The following is a 23,577-nucleotide window of genomic DNA, read 5'->3' on the forward strand; positions in this document are numbered from 1 at the left end:
ATCTCTGTAAAACTATACTTTAACAGAGATTAATACAGGTGCACAGCAAACATGTTGTATTATATTCATATTCAGATGAACATCCAACCGCACGAGGCTTCATGTTTTTAGAGCATGAAATTCGTCAGTCCCTGGTTTAACATCTTATTAAATGAACCATGGACTGGTATTATGTTTTTCTTTATATATCATTTGTGCCTTCAGAAAAGAAGTCAAAAACCAGATGAGCGCCAACACAAAAGTAGTTTGATTACACACTTCGCCTATCAAACTAAGCAGTGAAAATTAAATGAGCTCCACCTGGGGTTGTTTTGAGTGGCTTAATAGTCCGTGCCCTGGCTAGAAAGGCATTATGTTCGTATATTTTATTAAATATTGATCCTTTTTTGTGAGTGCATCAATAAAAGGCATCAACAGCCTATTTCACAGTTGCTTCCCAGTAAATTGAGACATCACATGTGCAATAGCAGAGCTGGGATTTGATTAACATGCCTCCACGACACAGGAAAGGTCAGAGATCGCAAAACCAATACGATGGACTGTGAGGCAGAAGTACTGTATTTTTCGGACTATAGGTCGCGTTTTTTTTTTTTTTTCTTCTTCCATATTTTGGCTGGGGGTGCGACTTATACTTAGGAGGGACTTATGTGTAAAATTATTAACACGTTATGATATAATTTCACATGTTATTTTGGTGTTTTGGAGTGACACTGATGGTTTGGTAAACTTGTTAGCATGTTCTTTATGCTATAGTTATCTGAATAACTCTTAATAGCTATGGCCACGTTCGCGTTCTGCCTTTGGCAATATGTGTTCAATTGTACAGTATTATTGACTTTTTTTTATGCTGAAATGTATGCTTTTAGTTTGTGGCGCTTTCACGCCCACGTGGGGGCGCACTCGCACTTGTTTACGTGAAGAGCGCTCACACGCCAGAAGAAGACGGACAGCTACGTAGCTCTGAGTTGGTGAGTTAGTGAGAGAGAAACACGGCTGCGAACCTACGTTAATTGTTTAAGCTTTTAAAATATCTTTACAGAGGCAACGCTTGTGTGTATAATCTTTTCTGTTGTTGTTGTTGTGTGTTTTCCACCCGCGGTCGGACACTTAGAGCCAGTTGTGTGGGTGCTTGAACGAGGTGCTAATGCTAGCGAACGCATGCTAACCGTTTATGTCATTGCTGTAAAACAACCTAATTATCATTTATTTACGTTGATGCGAACCTGTTTGGTATCGAGGACCAAATTGATTCAGCAAATTATACGGACGTCCAGCATCGTCATTGGGAGTTTGCTGTGTAGCCAGGACCGAGCCGTAGCGTCCTGGTGAGGACAGTATATTCGCATTTCGTTGTCCATGTACTGTACACTGTACATTTATTCAAAATGTTGTTCTCTCTTGTATTTTTATATTAAATTGCCTTTCAAGATGACATATCTGTTCTATGTGTTTGATTTTATCCCCCAAAAATGCGACTTATACTCTGGTGCGACTTATATATGTTTTTTTTCTCTTCGTTGGGCATTTTATGGCTGGTGCGACATATACTCAGGTGCGACTTGTAGTCCGAAAAATACGGTACACGCCATGCGCCTAATTGTGTCAAACTGTCAGCAAAACAGCAATGTCAGAATGATTGCCCTGTGTTTTGATCTTCTTTTGTTTCTCCTTTGTTTGGTGCAAAGGTTGACTCATCCCGGCTTTCATCTCCAGGCAAATCAGACTCAGAATACATTGGGGGCTCATGATTTCACGGTATCAATGGGAAGATTGATGCTGTTTGAACCTAAAACAAAAAGTGCAACAGCCTTTGGGTGCATATGAGCTTGCTTGTGATACTTGCTGCATTACATTCCACCTACGCAGTGTGCGAGCAGTCAAAGGATTGAAAATGAAGGCGGACGTAATAAAAAAAGAAAAAAAGACACCTCTAAGTATCAAGAAGCTAAATCCTGCTAAAGAAATTTTGTGAGTGGGTCGACTGTTATTGCTTTTCTTAGGTCTACTATTAAATGATACAGTAGAGGATTCGTTTACAGTACTATGGAACAAGAGGCATTATTTTCAGGGGACTATAGTTTGCATCGTTTCATTCTCTGCTTACCCACTGTTTCTTCCGAACATGCCACAGACACACACATGAACAAGCACACACACACACACACACACACACACGCATGCAGAGCTCTTTGCTGCCCCGTCATAAAACACCAACAAATCCCTGGAGGGCATTGATCCTGCTGTTGCGGCTTGCTGTAATGTAAAATTGCAGCACAAGCGATGTTAAAAGAGCAACAGGTCCCCAGGGCCCACGAGAGTTTCTCAAGCTACAGTCTTCTCTCTCTGTGTGACTGTCTATGTTTATGTTTAGCCTACTTTCTCCCAGAGCCAAACCTACTTGCAAGCAATCTCTGCAGAGAAATAATTCAAAGTGAAGCAATTAGAAAAAAACAACAACAACAAAAACTGAGCACTCCCAACATAGAGCAAACTATCAGTTCTTTCAGACAATTTCAGGACAAAATCATTAATAGTTAAATACTCACTAATTATTTTACCAATCACTCATCAAAACTGATTGCTGCTGCTGATGAAATACTCACTAATTATTTTACCAATCACTCATCAAAACGGATTGCTTATGATGATGTATCGTCAGTAGATGAGGTGACGGTGACAAAGTGCTTTGAGTGCCTTTTAGGTAGAAAAGCAGTATATAAGTGAAAGCCCATTTACTGTCACTTTATCTGCATAACAAGTGATGCATTAGTGTCGCTATAAAACAGCACTACACTTCTAGTCATTTTATATTGTTGAAGAAATCACTTGTACAGCTGTCATTGCTCCAACTCCATAAAGGAAGGTAAGAGACTAAAATCTTATTAAATCTGATAAAAAAAATGATAATAAGTAAGTAATTATTATAGTGTGTAAATGACTGAAGTAACACATGGAAACTGAAATATATCTTGCTGAAAAAAAAAAGCATTGAGTACGAGCTTCAATGTCCTGTGCGATATATCTAATAGTTTGATGTGATCAACATTTTATTAAAGTTTATTGTTACAAAAGGACTATTGAGTGTATTTTGTATTAGGGGTGTGACTAAATATCGAAATGGTGATATATCGTGTGACTTTGTATCCCAAAAGATTATCGATATGCTCCTGCAATAATCGAGATGTCCTTTTAAGAAGGTGTCAATGTCTTAAAAAAAAAAAAAAAAAAAAAATGAACCATCAAGTTGCCACCAAAATCTTCCACCATAATAGTGTCTCAGTTAACTCTAAGGCTGCCTTGACGGTGCTCGACACCCAATCCATTTAGACTAGGAACGTTCATTCATTCGAAACCAGAGCATTCGCAGTCAGTCTGTCAGATTTTCAGGGCATTTATAGGTCACTTGCTGTTCATTTTAGGGCATTTCCAGGTCATTTCCTGTTGAGTTTGAGTCACTACCTATTCATTTGGGTGATTCCCAGGTCCGTAACACAAAATGAACAGGAAGTGCCCCATAAAATACCCCAAAATCAACAGGAAGTAACTGAAAATCAACAGGTAAATGACCTTAAATGGCCCAAAATTACCTCATTGCCTGGCATCGGCTGCTACTGACGGCCATAGATGTTCAATCCGTTTGAAGTGGGAGGGATGGCAGCAAATGAACATTCGTTCATTCGCTGCCACCCTCCTAGTTCAAATGGATTGGACGTCTACTAGTGATAAACTCATTCCAATTCACAGCAGAAGCTTCTTTTTCTGTGTATTAGTTGTTTTAGAATATCCTAGAATGATTTCCTGACCAATTTATCGATAATCGTTGTATCGCCATATCGTCAGACCATCGTTATCGTGAGCTTTGTATCGCAAAGCATATCGTATCGTGAGGTACTAAGAGATTCCTACAAGATTTTATTTCTCCGTGAGACTTACGCATGAGTGAGGGCTTTTACGAATGCTGCCCTATATCCGTTTTTTTGGCGTTCCCGTTCAGACTGCCTTTGTCCATTGAGCCCATTCAAGTATCACTAATTTGCAGTCCGAGATGCGCTGAGGAAGCAGACCCGCATGCGCAGGAGCATCAAAACAAATGACCACACATGCTGGCTCAATGTCATTCAATGGATTTTCAAAAAGAACACACAAATAACAGCCATAAATAATCCCCATTTAGTTGTATATTCAAAGTCTAGATGGATCGATAGCATGCACGCACTGTCCGTGCATGACACACACACTTACGGACAGTTTGCCCTGACTCTCGGCTGAGTAAGCAATCTTGAAATATTGCTCAAATGGAGCAGAGAGAAAACCGAGCATTCTCAGGCTTATCCTCAACCCCTTTTATGTTTTTTTATAACTGCTGTTAAGCCTGGCCCTTCCCCAAAAGCCGTGTTCAAGGCAAGCTAGGCACTAACGCACATCTGCACCGCTACAGTAGTGCTCTGTCTCTCTCGCTCTTTGATGTCGTAATTGCTGCATGAATTCCGATTTGAAAAACTTGACTGTTCAAACCGCATAAAATGTGGCCCAGATCGGATTTAAACCACATACAAGAGTGACCCAGATTGGATTTGAAATGGTCTGTGCAACTTGTCCCGTTCAGACCGTCAAGGTAATGCCTCACTCGAGTCGGAAAAACTTGAAAAAATTGGATTCGCGGATTAAGACCTGCAGTATGAACCTAGACTTAGAGTCCATTATGTATATATTTTTGGTAGATAGTAATTTGCTTCAAATACTTCTAAATTATGTTATGTGCATGGCTCTATCTTGGGTGAAGCTTGTCCAAAATTGAAACTGAAAAAAATATTTAAATTTTAAAATAGGTAAATTGGAAATGACTCAATAGTTTGCTGTCAATATATTTTTAGTAAAATGTGATAAAACTGCTGAATTAATTAAAAACTTTTTAGGACATGTTTAGAAATCATTATTACTGTGTCTTTAGCCTTCCTGTGGGTGGCCGTGGTGCAGTTGGTAGCTTGAGCTGTCCTGGGATCGAAGGGTTCGATTCCCGGCTATGACTGCCCATTGTCGAAGTGCCCTTGGGCAAAGCACTGAACCCTAACTTGCCCCAAATTGTTTGGCAGCGTCTTGCATGGCAGCAGCACCATTGGTGTGTGTGAATGTGTACGTGAAAGCGTAAATGTGTGCTAATGTAGAGCGCTTTGGGCATTCTAACAATGTAGATAAAGCGCTATATAAGTACTCTCTATTTACCATACGAATTAAAATTAATCATCAACGGCACTAAAACTTTATATACATACAGTATGTATGTATATATATATATATGTATATATACATATATATATATTTTTTAAATTATATATGGCGGAAAACACTCAGGTGACTTGAAGTTCCGCTCTGAGACCCCCAATTTGGCCAAATTTCAAAATTGTCCTGTGTGATACATCATTGGAAAGCTTAACATTTCAATTTTCTGGGGGGAGAAACATTTTGAACAGGAGAGCATTTAAAAAAAAATGTAAACAGGAAAACCATAACTAGAGGTAAGAACACACGAGAGCATAATTAAAGATGCCATGATTTTAACGAGTTAAGTCTTAACGAGTCTTAACGAGTCTTATTTTAACGAGTCTTTTCGATCCAAAAACTCAATGTAGCTTGTATCACCGAGTGTCAAGACACAGCTGTGAATGGTCACAGCCGGAATTTTGGGGGATTTTATGGGTGAAACATGATAATATAATAAGGGTCGCGATATATTGGAGAAAATGCTAAAGTAACATAAAAAATACAATTAAGCAATAGTTATGAAGTAGATATCCGTGACTTATTTACAGACACCAATTTTTTTCATTGTGATCTAATTTGTTTAAAAGTTTAAAATATGCAAGTAAATAATTTTTTAAAGTCGTTTCTTTTTTTGAAATATTTGAAATGAAATATTAGACATTGATTAATATATCAAATTCATAGCCTGGTACTCCAGACTCACCGCTGTTCCAGCTATTGAGTCTGGCCACCATTAAGCGGATAAAATTTCCAGGGCGGAGCAAGCCACAGCAAACAGACAGTGGAGTGGACCAATCAGCGACGGGTGGGACGGGGGCCTTGCGCGCGGAAGTAAACATACGAGGAGAGCGGAGTTTATTCAACATGGCCAGCGCGAGACAGACTGTTGTCAATGACTTGTGTCGATGTGTTTTTGGTAATTTAAAACTGATTTTACCGTGGATTGGAACATATTCTCGGCTCTCCTGTTCGCCATCTGTGTTGTTGTGGAGACAACTTCCGACGTGGAAGAGTGACATTGCTCGTTAAGAACACGTCACGCAAATAAACGAATCTGATTTGTCGATTGATTTTGTACTTGCTCGAGAGGCCGTTAATGGGCTGGGTCCCAGACTATACTCTCAGTGTTTGGAAAAACACAGGGAGAACAGTCTGGCCGTGCCAGGCAATCAAATTCAGGCCATATCATGCACTACTCAGTCACGTTATGAAATTACGATAACAGAATGATTGATCAAAATAAATTCATATAATTACACCTTAGATGTAAAAAATGCTCCGGGCTCCTGTTAAGTGTTAAGGCCGGAGAATGTGAAGAAGATCAAAAAACACAAGGACATTGGGTTAAAAAAAAAAAAAAAAAAACTTCTGGAGTGTACTTTTATGTGTGAGCTTTGACGTAAATTCCTCTAAATGCCAAATGGTCTTTCATCACTTTTACTTTTAAATGATAGATCAGACAAAGATCCTCACAGGTTTTAATATTGGCACATCTACACGTTAATACACATACACACTCAAAACTGGGCAGAAAATCAATCATCATCCAGACATTCATGAATTATTTTAGAGCAAGATTTTCTCCTCTTACACAGGTCACGTAAATGTGAAGCAATATAATGATCACATCATCTCTCATTACCCTTTGTGTCTACAGATGAGGATGAATAGAAACTATAAAGGGAATAGAAAATAGGCATACGTGTGTGCAGGTAAGTGTTGCAGGCAAGAAGGGTTCTGTTCATTTGTATACGTGTGAGGGTCAGTAATTTTGCCATGTTTGTGTAACTTTCAAACTGAACTTCATATTTGGATTTAATAAGGAGAAAGCACTGGGATGATTTATGAGAAGGAAAAAGCACCGGGATGATTTACTAGATCTTTTTTAATTGAATCATATTTTTGCGTTTGTTTTTTGTCATTTTAAAAGTGAAGAGATTTCTAAATATAATAACAATTCAAAAATGTGTTTTCTACAGAAGTAGTTCTTTTTTATGTATACACTAAATCTAAAAGTACATAAACGAGCACATGTACTTTATTTGTTGTTCTTTTGACATTGTTCTTTTACTATGTATAGGACTTGGTACAACACTTCTCACACATGCAAAACATGTATAAATAAAGCTTTAATTAATGAATGAATGAATAATTGACTGAAAAGTTATTTATTGTTATTCATACCATCGTAATACTCAGATGAGAATGAATAACTCGGATCACAACAATTCAACACAATTTCATTTTGTCTAGTTAGGTCAATACCAGAAACTTCATTATGTGAAACATTTTTCTTATAGAGGAATGAAAGTGCACATAAAGTAAGACGTGAAGGTTACCTACCTTAAAATAAAACAAATGTGCCTAAAAAAGATGTGTAAATCAAAGCTCACTCTAGTTTGGTATTGATATTGCAACAGTTTATCCTTGTAAAGGTGTCCCTTCAACAGCTATCCATACTGTCTAAATTGCAATAGTGTGAGACAGTCCATCATTTGGACAAACATTCATCTTCTTTGCTAGAAATGTATTTCCTTCGCTGACTGAGAGGATTTCATGGTGCAACATTAGATTATCATCAAAATCCTCACCATTATTCTGAAGTAAGTTCAATTGAAGCTCTAAAAAGGAAATGTTCAATCATTGTTATAGCTCACTTGACATCCAGAATTCCCTATGTGAATAAACTCACCTGCAGCACAGTGCTCTTCATCTGCCCCATTCTCACAATCTCTTTCTCCATCACATCGCCATGACAAAGAAACACACTTGGTGGCCGTTCCACCACAGTCAAACTTCTCTGGTGGACAGGTCTGCCGGTCTGTAGTGAGAGTTGAATGCAAGAAAGGAGAGGTGGGGGAAAGAAAGGAGAAAGCCAGTGAGTCACTCAAAAAGTTGAGTAAATCGGTAACCTTGTAGCTAAAATTGACCACTGCTCAAATGCATCTGCCGCATGTAATCAGCAGAAATATTAGTAAGTGCAATTGGACAACAAAATGACAAAGCGTAAATTACTGTATATGAGAGGGGAAGTGGAACAAATCGTGGCTCTGAAAATTTGCCTTTTTATCCACTGCACAATTAAAAGGTGCCGTCAATTTCTAGGTTTTTGAATTTAATTTTCATTAGCTTGGATTTTATTTTAACAGGTTTCCCTGACAATTGTTGTTAAATGTGTCCAGAATTTCATTTTTTTAAAGCCAATATGGTTGGTCCTTAGTTCTTAGCCCATCTGAAAAATTCAGTTTCTCATTAATATGTAGCTGACTAGAGCTTATTTTCATACTATTGGATTAATGGTATAAAAGATATCATTTATTTGCTCATATAAATGTGCTTCTTTATTTGCTCAAAAAGAACTTAGGAAAAAAAAGGCCAAAGGCGAGGCAACATTGTCAACTGGAGACTCGGAAAACAAGAAGTGCGCCTTGACCACATGGCAATACGACATGTTTGTGTTTTATAGTTTCTGTCGGGGTAATAAGATAACAGACATACAACCCGCATACACACTCACACTCACTCATAATCAAGATCAATGACATGTTGCAACTGGTGCCCCCCCTACCCCCCTTTAATCGTGCAACATTATTGTGTAACTAGGGACCTCCCTAAGAAAATAAGAGACCGAAAATTGAGATGCTTGGTAGAACTACTGTGGAAGTTGTTCCAATCAGTGGCCTATACTACGAACCGAGTTCAACCTCCCCAGAAGTAATCCAGTTTACCATCGGGTAACCGGAGTTGACAAAACCTGGTTGTCTAGTTTGTGGTCAATCGGTGCTACGACGCTGATTATGAGGTTGATTAGTCGAACCTGTGTCAACCCAGTCAGAGTTACTGCGCGTTCACATAAAAGGGGGCGGTGACCTATGGGGTTATATTGCTGACACTATTCTGAGCGAGCAATAATGGATATTGAACCCCATACTGACCAGAGTCAAACACTACTTGTGACGACGGCACGGGCACCTTACTTCACGGAGGAGGAATGCGCGATGATCATGCGGAATTATGAGGAATTAAAATCCACCCTCACCGCGAAATCCAACACCGCTTCGACGAGTAGAGCGCAACGGGTCTGTTGACAGCGAATTTACAGATCGTGTGATTTGTGAATGCGTCAATATGCCAGTTTACTTATGTCCATGAAAAGAAATAAAGCCTGCTGTCAGGACAATAAAATAAGATTTGGGACATTAACAGTAAGAAATAATTGTCACGCATCACCACACGAAACAGGATGATTGTATGTTTAGTCCCCTTGACTGTACGAATACGTATGTTCTTTTTTTTAGTTTGGACCTAAAAAATCCAGCCCGACCCGAGCCGAGTCCAATCAATAAACTTGATTTGCAGGCCCGAGCCCGACAATCCCCCCCAAAAAAAAAAAAAAAAAAAAATTATGTCATATTTGTGAGGACTCAGGAGAAGAAGGAAATGCGGGGATGCCATGCGTTGTTGCGTAAATAAAAGCCCGTCTTTTGTAACGATTTTTCACAGTTAAACAAGACTGTAAGATGCATATTCAATAAACATTTATATCTTTTATATTTGTGCGTCTGTCCTATCAGTGGATTTGACATTTAATTTAATCTCCTCGAGTTGGCAGAAAAAAAAGTTTTCTCAATGTTTAAATAGTCTACATATTTCTATGATTATTATAAATGCATCAATTTGAAGCGTTTCCATACCCCACTCCGAATCGCACGGCATACAGTGTTCTTACGCAGATATTCAGCATCACCGATGGAATACATATAGTGTCCCTGGCGAAAGAGCGCATGGACAGGCACACACAATCTGCGCGGTTGTGAGGGCCTGACTCGGCGGGTTACATTAGTGACGTCTGCCTAGATCAGTTGGCACAGGTAAAGAATTCCCTCAGCTGAAAATCTATATCTTTCATGGAGAACATCTTCCGGGTACGCCAGCGGATTCTGGCGGTCCCGAAATACCCGTGCCCTCCGGAGAGAGCCCCTCACAATCCGCGCGCCAATGTCGTATGGGTCGTCCAAGTACGCTGTCATTGTCAGGAGGACACGTCCGCGGAGGAGTGTTGTTTAAATAGAGCGTGGTTAATTGGAATCATGATGTTGAGCAAGATCTAACTCTGACACGACCAGGTTTGGCGTGTGGCGTGTGTTGCCATGGCAACACTTCTCGGTTCCAACATATCCACCTTTCGTAGTCTCGCATAGCCGCGAACTTACGTCGCACGTGATAAAGTTACTCTCGAAGTTACCCCGCTAAGCCAGAAAACCGGCTTCGTAGTATAGGCCACAGTTCTTATGAGCAACAAACCTAAATTGTATGACTTCTCATTCCAAATTATGTGTCTTTTTCTAATGTCCAGGGCAGCTTAAACCTGACACATACTCTTTGCTATGATAATGATGCTATGATATGGTGTGGGGGTCGCGAGCTCGTGGGCATTGACAATGTGTGTGGAAACATCCTTGGAGGGTGAGGGAAGTCGATTGCGGACCAGATGACGAGGCTTATTTTTGCCGGTGCACAAGCTGAGGAAGGGGCCTCTTAGCGGGCTGGACGACGAAAAGTGGTACAGGGAAATAAGGTGACGAAAACAGGAACTGGCGATCGAGCAGGACCAGACAAGGAGGCTGGATTTTGGCGGTGAGCTAGGAGGCGGAAGTGCCTCTCATGCGAAAAGCAGAGGACATAGTGTGGAGCTCATGGGAAAAATAGTGATAGACAGAAACTAGCCATTTGACCGAACTATTGTAATATACCACAGCAAATTCAACATGTATAATATAATTATAATATTTATCATAAATATATTGTTTATTGATATGGATAGATTGATAGAACCAGGAAGCAATAAGCCCCAGACAGCTAAGCACTCCCGATAGTAGTGGGCATGAAAGACGAACGGTTAGGACATACTTGCATCATAAGGCACGGTGTGACGTCACACCACGCACAATTTTAAAACTTACCATTCTCATAATGATTTAACTTCCAAACAATCAAATAAAAACTATTTGGATAACAAACTTTTAACCAGGACACTCCCGTTTAGACCTATCTTAAGCATGAAGCAGTTCAAAATATTGGAAAACGAGTTGTATGCTTCCTTAAATAAAATCCTCGAAGCAAAATTAATCCAGTGTATTCTGTAAATGCAGAGATGCTGTTAAATAACAACAATTTGTCCAGTGAATTTCCCTAGAGAGAGATGATATAAAAAGGAACATATAGCCTAGTTATTATTACTGAGAGGACTGAATAAGTTGTGTACCAAACTGTATTGTTGGCTCTTCGGCTTTTACATAGTGTCTATTCCCATGCACATAAAGTAGCTCTTGGGAGCTGTGCGAGGAAGGAGGGCAGTGTCATCTGGCATCCCATTTAATTATTTTAAATCTGCCTGAGGGTGTCTCTGTTAGAGAAACTGCAATAAATAGTGAGATAATATTGCTCTGTCATCTGGTTTCTGCTCTCTGAAATATGAACACATTTTAAATGTCAGTTTAAATGGAAGTCCAAGCATTAAACAGTATGTGTAATAATCAGTGTTGTCACCGATTACTTGAAAAAGTAATTTAATTACTGATTACTGATTACGTCTCAAACAATTAATCTAGTTACTTTACTGATTACTTCATTATCAAAGTAACTAAGTAAAAAAGTAATTTATCAGTCACTTTTTGCCAATTTTTCGCCCTTTGCTGCCTCAACATAGGAATGACAAAAGAAAAACGTCATCGCATGTACAGTAAATGACTTTCCGAGAATTGAATTGAATTAAAGGAAAATAAAAATCAGAATTTTTCACATAAGGCTTAATCTTCGAGTTAGCGGGGTTTTAATTAGTCGATGGAGGGGATTTAGAATTTCTTTATACCTCAGCTTTCAAAACCTTCAACAACAACTGAGCTTGAACCGAGAATTGAACAAGAACAGTGTCAATATGTACATATATTAGGGCTGTCAAACGATTCAAATTTTTAATCGAGTTAATCACAGCTTAAAAATGAATTAATCATAATTAATCACAATTGAAACCATCTCTAAAATATGCCATATTTTTCCGTGAATTATTGTTGGAATGGAGAGATAAGACATAAGACGGATATATACATTCAACATACTGTACATAAGTACTGTATTTGTTTATTATAACAATAAATCCACATGATGGCATTAACATTATTCACATTCTTTCTGTCAAAGGGATCCACAAGAAAGACTTGTAGTTCTTAAAAGATAAATGTTAGTACAAGTTATACTAATTTTATAATAAAACCCCTCTTAATGTTTTCGTTTTAATAAAATTTGTAAAATTTTCTATCAAAAAATAAACTAGATACACTAAATACACCACAAGGTGTCAATGGCGAGTTTTAAATTAAATTAGAAATCAAGCCAAATAGTGTGTTTTGTCCCTCGACTGACGTGGTAGTTTCCTGTTTACTGGTCCATCCATTTTAATTCACGTCATTTGACTGCTGGCTTCACAACGTACTTGACCTCTGATAGTTTGTATATTGTGAGTAAATATTACCATCCAATGTATTTGTTGAACTAAACGAAATGTTTGAATAAAGTTTGACCAAAGTCTTGAGTAAGTTTTATGTGTATGTTGCAGAGCTATTTTGATTAGGAAAGCCAGTTCTCTGTGCACTGTTGTTTAACTGTCTGAGAATAGGGCCTTATTAATACAGATTGAAGCGCTTTTCATTTTGTGAACATTATTTTTTTGAGAGATATTATTTTTGTTGTACTTTCACTAAATGATACTTATGTTTGTTGTGAAGGAGTTGCCAAAGCTTATGCCAATAAACGGTGCAGTCCAATGAACGCCTCTGTCCACTCGCCTTTTGTAATATTCTGATATAAAATTATCAGAGGCACCTTGAAGTGCACGCGGCGCCAACATGTTGTTTACTCACATGATGCAGGAGTGAGTTAGAGTTACGGCCTGCTGAGAGCTGTAAGCTGTGTTAATGTTGAAGTTGAATGTGCTAATAAAGAAACGTCGCGTGTGGTATACCTTTGTTAAGAAAAAGCACAAAACAAGATACCTTTCTCTGCCTCTTAGCTCTCAAGTGCGTCATTGTAATCTGTTTGAGGCCATGCATGAGCGGGTCATTCCACGCATGTGTTAAATGCGTTAAATATTTTAAAGTGATTAATTTAAAAAATGAATTACCGCCCATTAACGCGTTAAATTTGACAGCCCTAACATACATATATATTAGGGCTGTCAAAATTATCGCATTAACGAGTGGTAATTATTTTTTTTATTTAATCCCGTTAAAAAATTTGACGCAATTAACGCACAAATGCCCTGCTCAAACAGATTAAAACGAGAGCACAGTGAAAGGTGTACTTGTTGTGTTTTTCGGAGTTTTGCCGCCCTCTGCTGGCACTTGGGTGCAACTGATTTTATAGGCTTCAGCACCCATGAGCATTGTGTAAGTAATTATTGACATCAACAATGGCGGGCTACTAGTTTATTTTTTGATTGAAAATTTTACAAATTTTATTAAAACGAAAACATGAAGAGGGGTTTTGATATAAAATTTCTATAACTTGTCTTTTAAGAACTACAAGTCTTTCCACCCATGGATCACTTTAACAGAATGTTAATAATGGTAATGCCATCTTGTTGATTTAAATACAGAACTTATGTACCGTATGTTGAATGTATATATCCATCTTGTGTCTTATCTTTCCATTCCAACAATAATCTACAGAAAAATATGGCATATTTTATAGATGGTTTGAATTGCGATTAATTGCGATTAATTAATTTTTAAGCTGTAATTAACTTGATTAAAAATTTTAATCGTTTGACACCCCTAATATACAGTTGTAGTCAAAAGTTTACATACACTTGTGAAGAATATAATGTCATGGCTCTCTTGAGTTTCCAGTTATTTCTACAACTCAGATTTTTCTCTGATAGAGTGATTGGAACAGATACTTCTTTGTCACAAAAAACATTCATGAAGTTTGGTTCTTTTATGACTTTATTATGGGTGAATAGAAAAAAGTGATCAAATCTGCTGGGTCTAGGTATATATATATATATATATATATATATATATATATATATATATATATATATATATATATATATATATATATATATTAGGGCTGTCAAACGATTAAAATTTTTTAATCGAGTTAATTACAGCTTAAAAATTAATTAATTGTAATTAATCGCAATTAATCGCAATTCAAACCGTCTATAAAATATGCCATATTTTTCTGTAAATTATATATATATATATATATATATTCTGTAAAATAAATTGTTGGAATGGAAAGATAAGACACAAGATGGATATATACATTCAACATACGGTACATAAGGACTGTAGTGGACATTTCACTCTACTGTCATTTAAATCTGTCTATGCTGTCCTCACTCCGAAGCGTCTACTTTTTCCAAAGCTAGACAGCTAGTGAACGACGCCTTAATAAATCTTCTTCCTTTTTCATCTGATTTATTAATAAAATGGCCTCAAACCATTGTCCTCTTTAGACCGTCGTAAAACTACAAAATAAAAGTACACAAGCATTGCATTAGCAACAACGTTAGCTTAGCACGCTATACAGGTTCACTAAACATAAACAAAAAGCGTCTCATACAAAAAACATAACATTTCGCTTACTAACATAATATGTACATTCTTTACAACAACCATACTTACGGACAAATCTTGTCCAAGGATCATACAAGCACAACATTATCAGCCCGAGACGTCGTGCAGCCATAATGAACTGGTAAGAAAACAATAAACCATGTCGCAAAGCGACCACAAGAGTTCGCTGTTGGACAGCATAAAAAGCCTTGCTGTAAAACTTACCAAAAGGCAGAATACTCTCTGAGTGGGACATGTGCGTTAATTGCGTCAAATATTTTAACGTGATTAATTGAAAAAATTAATTACCGCGCGTTAACGCGATAATTTTGACAGCCCTAATATACACATATATATATATATATATATATATATATATATATATATATATATATATATATATATATATATATATATATATATATATATATATATATTTGCACAGAACAGGCCAAAAGTTTGGGAACCGAACCCCAATCCTTCAATCAGTGGACAACCTCCTCAAACAACCACTTAACACCAGCGCCACCCTGCATTTGTAAGATGAATTTTAAAGAAACAAGTCATCAAGAATTTGGGTGAGCTGCCTATTTTTAAAGAATTCTAGTCATAAAATACTGCTTATCAAAAAAAATACAACATATTAAGGTCTTAGTCTATATGATGAATAAAATATAAATTTATCACATCTTGAAAACAAAAGAGACATGAGACTAATATCCACCATCATTCTTCGTAGTCATAAGTCACAAGTACTAAGCTGCTTTGTAAGTTTATCCTGTAGATAGTTAATTTTACACAATTTATTGTGGCTTAAGTTGATATTACTTATTTATTAGTTCATGTAATATTGTTTGAAAGTGATAGTACCTGAAGTTTCAGGTTTCAGTTTTATTTTTTCTTTCTTTCAGGCTGTGATTGAAAATATACTAATAAATCAGAAGTACAGTGGTACCTCTACATACGAAGTTAATCCGTTCCAGGACCTTGTTTGTAAGTCGAAATGGTCGTATGTCGAGCAGGATTTTCCCATAGGAATACATTATAATTCCATTAATTCGTTCCACAGCCCAAAAACCTTCACTAAATCCTTAAAAAATACTGCTGGTACTATTACAAATGGCAATTACACATAGCAAAACAAATAAATTATAAATCAAAATCGGAATAATAATAATAATAATAATAATTCCTGTATTAATGTACGAATCGGGTTCTAATGTGGCGGACGTTTTTTGCTGACCCTGAACGCACCGCGGGGCTCACGTGCCAGAGACAGACCGGTGAGCTTGAGTTTCACTTTCACTTAGAATGTTTTCTTGAGAACACCTCAATTGCGGCAGACAGAAGGTGTTTTTGTTTTGAATAAGTTGTGAAATAAATGATAAAAACGTGTCGAAGTTGGCGATTTCTCTGGAGATGTTACCACAAAAGGAATTGTCAGCTTAACTTATAAAGACTGGCGAACGATGGTCGGAGGAGGACCGTGGAGATGTAATTTTGAGCCATTTCACGGATGCCCACCCTACGCTCATATTTTTCTGTCATTTGCATCTTCATTTAGAAGGTAAGCGTCAACTTTTACCTTGTTTCACCACCTGTACCAACCTTTTCTGAAACCAGTGTTGATTTGTCACACAAGAAAATCCGCCGTGCATTCGTCTGCGGTGCTGCCATTGTCGTCGTATTTCGAGCATGTCGTCGGATGTAGAAACAAATGGCGAGTCAAATTTTACGTCGGATGTCGAAAAGTTCGTGTGTCGAAGCGATCGTATGTAGAGGTACCACTGTAATTGAATATTGAGTAATTGATTAGCCCCTCCAGAACCCCATCCACCCCTTGAGAACCTATCTATTTGTACTCAAGTAATTATTTGGAGGACTACAGTATTTTAAACTACTACCTGCATGATGTTTTTCGAAATTAAGTGCATTTTTGGCTGCTCCAGCTCTTCTTTTTCCTATGCTTTATTAAAAATACATCAACATGCCTCATCACAAGCTTTAACTCTTTGAGTGACACCGCTGAATATAACTAACGAGTGTGTGTCCAAATCCTAACAGTGATCCTAAAATAAAATTATAATTAAAACTTTTAAGGTTTGATAGCAATAAGTAGGTTTTGAGTGTTTGCTCCATTGATTTGTCACAAACAGACAGCTAGAATACAAAGATTGCAATTTTGCAATCTAGGGCAGTGGTTTTGAATCTGCACAGAGGATTTTAAACAAGTTGTGGTGGTCCTGAGGTCAAAAAAGTAATTTGGCACTAAAGGCCAAAGCAGCCTCTTTCACTCAAACACATTTACAATGAAAAGTGGTAGGGATTTGTTATTCTCCTCACAAGGTCTGCCTAAGTGACTATAATGTGCAGGGTGTAGGGGTGCATTGAGCTCAGTGCTGTATGCTAATGAACTTTTGATTAACTACCTTCTTAATTTCCCTTCACAGGGAAGGAGGGAATTGGCGCATTTCAGCATGACACCACTACGGCTTTTCTGCATGCAGCCTCCCTGGCATCTAAGCTAACCTCACCACTGATTGATTTAGACAGTTCATAGCCTCACAGGCTAATGCCGAGATAATTCATTTAACATGAGACGTGTGTTGAGGGCTGGCAGGTGATATATGTTGCCCTTGACTCACCGTCTGTCACAGTGAGATACATTGTCAAAACAAAAGCAAGTGGTAGAATATACTACATGATCATCACTCTGTGCATCACAAATATGGCCAAGGCTCAACAAAGTGCCCGAAAATGTTTCCTTTCCCTGATAATATTGAAAAATAAATGATGTGAAATAAAATGAACAAAACAAGAAAGGATTTTTCCCTCCGAAACTGAATGTAATTTAGAATCATTTACTATATAGACTAAACAAAACTACCAATCAGTTTAGTTTTTTTTTCTTTTTTTTCTTCCAAATATAACAATTACAATTTAGTGTAGCATTTATCATTTATTTTATTGGGTGGTGGTGGTGGTGGTGGTGGGGGGCGGGGGGGATTTTTTTAGCATTATTCACAAAACGCAATAAATAAATTATTCAATTGTCCAACTAATACAACACTGGCTAACATGTTTGGGAAAGCAAGTGATCCTATATTGTGTGCTCGTCTCCACTCACTCCTGACTTGATGCCGAATTGAAGCATTTGGAGAAGCGGATGAAAAAAAAGGTCAAATGATAGACTGGGCGTGCTCAGTTATATTTCAACGGGCAGAACTTTTGATGCGGAAGACTTTGTGCGTCTTGTTGGCTCCAGTTTGGTTTAGGTAGTATCTTAGCAACACTACAACATGTTTCATTTCTCCACTGGCAAAGTGGCGAGTGGACATCTGGTGGAACCACTGATTCCTTACTCTATATGACATATAGAGTTTTTTTTTTTTTTTTTACTTTTTTCATACGTTTGCCCAATCGTGAATGTTGTACAGTATGATTTATGATCATGTACCTGATGTTTTCACAATCAAAGAGTTTTTGCACAGAAGAGTTTCTGTTGAAATCTTGAGTTATTAGATGTACAGTGTATCACAAAAGTGAGTACAGCCCTCGCATTTCTGCAGATATTTAAGTATATCTTTTCATGGGACAACACTGACAAAATGACACTTTGACACAATGAAATGTAGTCTGTGTGCAGATATTAGTTAATTTTTTTCCCCCTCAAAATAACTCAAAATACAGCCATTAATATCTAAACCCCATGGCAACAAAAGTGGGTACACCCCTTAGAAATTACGTAAATCCCTAAATGTCCAAATTGAGCACTGCTTGTCATTTTCCCTCCAAAATGTCATGTGACTCGTTACAGGAGTGCTGTCAGCTTTGCTGCAGAGATTGAAGAGGTGGGGGGTCAGCCTGTTAGTGTTCAGACCATACGCCGAACTCTACATCAAATTGCTGTGCATCGCTGTCACCCCAAGAGGAAGCCTCTTCTGAAGACTGTACACGAGAAATCCCGCCCGTCTCATCAGACCTTAGGACATGGTTCCAGTAATCCATGTGCTTTGTTGACATGTCTTCAGCAAACTGTTTGCGGGCTTTGTCAGATGACATTTTGAAGGGAAAATAACAAGCAGTACTCAATTTGGACATTAAGGGATGTACATAGTTCCTAAGGGGTGTACTCACTTTTGTTGCCAAGGGTTTAGCTATTAATGGCTATATTTTGAGTTATTTTGAGGGGAAAACAAATTAACTCATATAAGCTGCACACAGACTACTTTTCATTGTGTCAAAGTGTCATTTTGTCAGTGTTGTCCCATGAAAAGATATACAGTACTTAAATATCTGCAGAAATGCGAGGGATGTACTCACTTTTGTGATACATTGTATAGCACATGACCATTTCAAGGTAATGAAAGTATGGCTTGCAGATACAATTATTCATAAAGGTTTGTTGAATATAATTTGGCAAATTAAAAACAATAATTTTCCATTTAGACCTGATGTCCACATAAGTGGACTTAACATTTTCGGTCATTTGGACAACGATATTAACATTTGGTATGCAATTATGGTCAACATGACCCAAAATATGATGTCCACATCTGTGAACCCAGGCATTAGGAGGGTAAATTGTAAATGATTGCGTTTTAATTTTACAAAGGTTTGGCAGACTAAAAGTGAAACTATTTATCCCTAGTTTGCAGCCGGTGTTTTTTTTTTTTTCACTCCACAAGAATATTCCATATCAAAAAGTTTGCAAACTAATGCTTACTAAAGTTGGATTCTATTTCCATAATAGAGAGCACCAATACTTTTCTCCAGGAATTGCAGTGCATGCAGTTTGAACAAAGATTTTTTTTTAGAGATTCATCTTTGTGACAAAGAAGAAAATACTGGGCCATGGGAGCTTGGGGCTTGCAGAGTGATGAGTGTGTGAGCATCAACGATTCATATGAGGCTACAGATGTACGGATGAGCCAATTGTTCACCTGGTAAACACTCACCAAGTCGAATTATTTCATGTGCTACTTTCATGCTCTCATAGTTGTACTTGTTTTCAGGCGTTAACTGTTTTGGCCACTGGGGCTTAACTATTCTTACACAAAGTGACCCGTGACTCTTTTAAATATAACCATGTTCTTAAAATAATGTCTTAAGAAAGAAGAACAAAATATTTTTGGGAGGCCAGAGCATTCATCATTACCTCAAGATGCTGGCCACCTTTGGTATGATCTCCCACATCCTGATTTGAACAGGTCATGCAACTCTACCCTTAAAGTAGTACTTCTCAAATAGTGGGGGTGGGCCCTCCTAGGGGGGCGCAGAGCAATGCTGGGGGTGGCGCATGTGACCTTGGGGAACATACTTTTTTACTGTACTAGAATAAAGTGCAATTGCACATCCACTCAGTGGGTAGCAGTGCCGCTCTCATTTTCAGTGTGTGCGCAATATTTTTGAACCAAACAAGAGCACACAGCAAAGAGCACTGGAGATATGAAAAGCTAAGACAAGGAAATATGACAAAGCGTATGTAGCATTTGGATTTTGGCTTTGACTTTTAGTACAGTGGGAGACAAGGAAAGGCCAGTCTGTTTACTTTGTCTAAAAATGTTTGCAGCGGACAGCAGGAAATATTTTTTTTCAGCCAAAACGCGCCGAATATTGCCAACAGTCCTCCCGCTTTGTCGTTGTTACATCACTAAACCAGCGAGCACTGTCACCATCATATATGGTGTCATACCAAGTTGCTCAGTGCAAAATAACCCCACACCATAAGAAAGGAGCTGATACTGCCTGCAGCAAAAATTAAAACTGTCCCTCTGTCCAATGATATTGTCGTTTTTGTTCGATTATTTTTTTTTGTTTTTTCGGTCTAATTGTTTGGCATATTGTCCACGTGAGTTAATGCTGCTAATCAATTTGAATTTATTATTATTTATTGATTTTATTTAATTGTATTTTCAGCTCAGTTTTTTCTTTTTTTTTTTTTACACTTTTGTAAGTTGATCTATATTACTTTTTTCTTTAATATTAAAAAGAACACATTGTTATGCAGAGGTGTACTTATAATAATAAGAATTTTATATACAAACGATACTATAGTATATTTACAGTGGCGGCAGAGAGTTGGGGGGGCGCGGAACGTTTACGTCTTCCTGGGGGGGGCATAACAGAAAATAATAGAGAAGAGCTGCCTTAAAGTGAGATTATTCTCAACATTTCGTTCTGTTAGTTTTGTGTTAGGTGAAGATTTATGTGTACATTCAATAAGAAAAAAAGTAATCCAGTAAACAAAACTGCAAATGAAAGTATTGTATTACTTGAATTATTAAAATATAATATAATAACCACGAAATGATGGAGTGTTAGTCAAGGCAGAGGTTGGTTGCAACAGAAACAGAACATGAGCCAGAAGAACGAAACATTATAACAATATCGAAGGAGAGACTTGCTCCTATTCACATGAATGAACTCATTACACATACTGTAGGTATTCTTAATATAGTTATTATAGGTATTGTTGTAAAACAATACAGTATTTGTGCATTGTACATATTGTGTTTATATAGGCTGACGTCTCGACAGCCTCCTTGGTGTCATGTGCATAAACCAGAAAAATGTATTTTTTGAGCAAGCCTATTCATTTTGTGCATTTTGATTGGGTAGTGAGGAGTTGCCCAAGATGCACCCTCCCACAAAGTTTGATGACTTTGTAATTCATAATCTATGTATGAATCTAGACAGATTTCCAGACAGATTCTGTTGATATGTTTGACGATATTTGTTACTAACGTCTTTTCATAAATGATCATTTTCATGTACTGTATTCATAACACAAATTGGATTATCTCTTCTTATACCATATGTAGGTATGACCTATCTAATCATCCATTCATTTTCCACCACTTAATTGAAAATCATGGGTGCAATAGAACAGACCAGTGGTCCCCAAAGAATTCCACATTGGGACACAGTGGGTGCTGGATTTCTTGCCAACAAAAGAGGAATACTGTACGTCTTTGCACCAATCTGGTGTCTTACAAGTGTAATCAGTTGATTGTAGTCATGTGCTGCTTGTTTTGGAAGATATCTCATTGATTAAACGGTCGATCGATAGGAACAGAAACCTCGACATGTTTGGATACCCATGGAATAGACCCTTTCCAGTTGACTTTCACCAGAAAATGCAAAATCTCAAAGTTACAGTGCATGTTTTAGGATTTTGGAATGAAGAGTACCCGCCAAGATAACCCACTCAAGTTTACCTGTACATAACAAGCTACGCCAGAGCAGAATTAAACAAAAATGTCACACTACAACCTGACTGTTGCTGTTTCACATGATTCATCCTTCGATTGTCCTTTGAAAGTGAAATCCAATTTATCCAAAGTGCATATGGCTAATATCAGATTACATTTTAAATTAAGGTTAGTGTTGATTAGTGGCTTGCATCAGAACACTGATCTGCAATTATTACTGTTCTGTTTTAAGGAGATGGAGTCTTTGTGCTTGAGTGTGAGTGATCAAAGTCACGGGAAATGAGAGAAAGAAAAATGACTCAGAAGTGTATGGAGCAAAAGCAGAGAAAAAACTGATAAGTGGAAGAATATCAGCAGGAAAAATAGCATAATGAATCATAAGTTTGTGAATGTGGCAAAGGGTGAATAAGGACATACGCTGAGGTGGGGCTCTGTGTTCATAAAAGTTGAAAGTGTATGCGGAAACTGAAAATGTGTTACTGCTACTACTACTACTGTTACATACATTGCACTACCCTTCCCTCACAATCCCATCACGGTGCTGGGTGATGGCTGCCAGCCGGGAACCTGGCAGCCACAGTAATAGTGTGGTAGGTGGATCCCACACTTTTTCCTTATGGTGTGGCTCCTGGGGTGTGGCCTCCCCTCTGCCTGGGCTGCCGGCCGCGGGAGTGGGGTGGGGGGTCGGGGCTCCGATCTTGCATCACCCCGTGGCAGTTCCTTGGCGTTCTCCTGCCTCCGCCTTCCCCTCTCTTCTCTGGCTGGACATCCGCCCTGCGCTCCGTCGCGGGTCGCTGGCTGGGCGCCGGTGTATCAGCGGGGTGTTGCCTGCACCGGCGGGGGACCCTGCCCTGCCTTGGGCTTGGTGGGCCGCTGGGGGTGCCGTGGTGTGCCGTTTGGGGGGCTGCGGCTGTGGCTCCTGGCCCAGTTGGGCGGGGGGTGGCGGTAGGCGTGGGGTTGGTGGTGCGTCCCCTCCTGCCATCCCTGAAGGCCGGTTGATGGGTGCGCGGGTGGCCCAGGGGTCCACCCTGGATCCCTCGGCGATGGCTCCTTTGCTGGGCTGCGGGAGGAGGGATGGGCTGCGCTTGGCCCCCCACTCCAACGCCCGCCCTCCCTCCCCGGGCTGGCTGGGTGGGGGCGTGGCCCTGGGTTGACGCCCGTCTGCGTGGCTGTCGCGCGCCCGGTGGGGCTTGCGTGCTGCTGGATGTGGTAGGGCATGCTCGGGTTGGGGGTCCTGGTGCCGGGATTGGCGATGGGGCGGCGTAGGGTCGCCAACGGGCTCACACTCATAAGAGATTCACACGATTATTGGGTTCTAGATCACAGAACTGATTTGTGTACACTCTACCCCTTTCAATCACTTAGCTTATAGACACCCCCACCCCCTTCCCCCTCTTTCACTGGCCAATAGGCCCCCATATGGTGTAAACCGGAAATACATCTCGCTGACGATGGCACCAGCATATTAGTAATTAGTCTAG

General features: G+C 38.8%; 1 protein-coding gene across 4 annotated transcripts in view; it reads right to left on the bottom strand.

The window, feature by feature from the left end:
* The window catches only part of lrp8 (low density lipoprotein receptor-related protein 8, apolipoprotein e receptor), a 223,398-nt gene that overhangs the window by 77,546 nt on the left and 122,275 nt on the right, over positions 1–23,577 (bottom strand). For all 4 annotated transcript variants that reach the window (XM_057842181.1, XM_057842179.1, XM_057842180.1 and 1 more), the window contains exon 4: positions 7,955–8,083. In XM_057842181.1, coding sequence (XP_057698164.1) covers positions 7,955–8,083 — 129 coding nt within the window. The remainder of the gene's footprint in view (positions 1–7,954; positions 8,084–23,577) is intronic.

Source organism: Corythoichthys intestinalis, chromosome 7, assembly GCF_030265065.1.
Source record: "Corythoichthys intestinalis isolate RoL2023-P3 chromosome 7, ASM3026506v1, whole genome shotgun sequence".
Classification (NCBI taxonomy): domain Eukaryota; kingdom Metazoa; phylum Chordata; class Actinopteri; order Syngnathiformes; family Syngnathidae; genus Corythoichthys; species Corythoichthys intestinalis.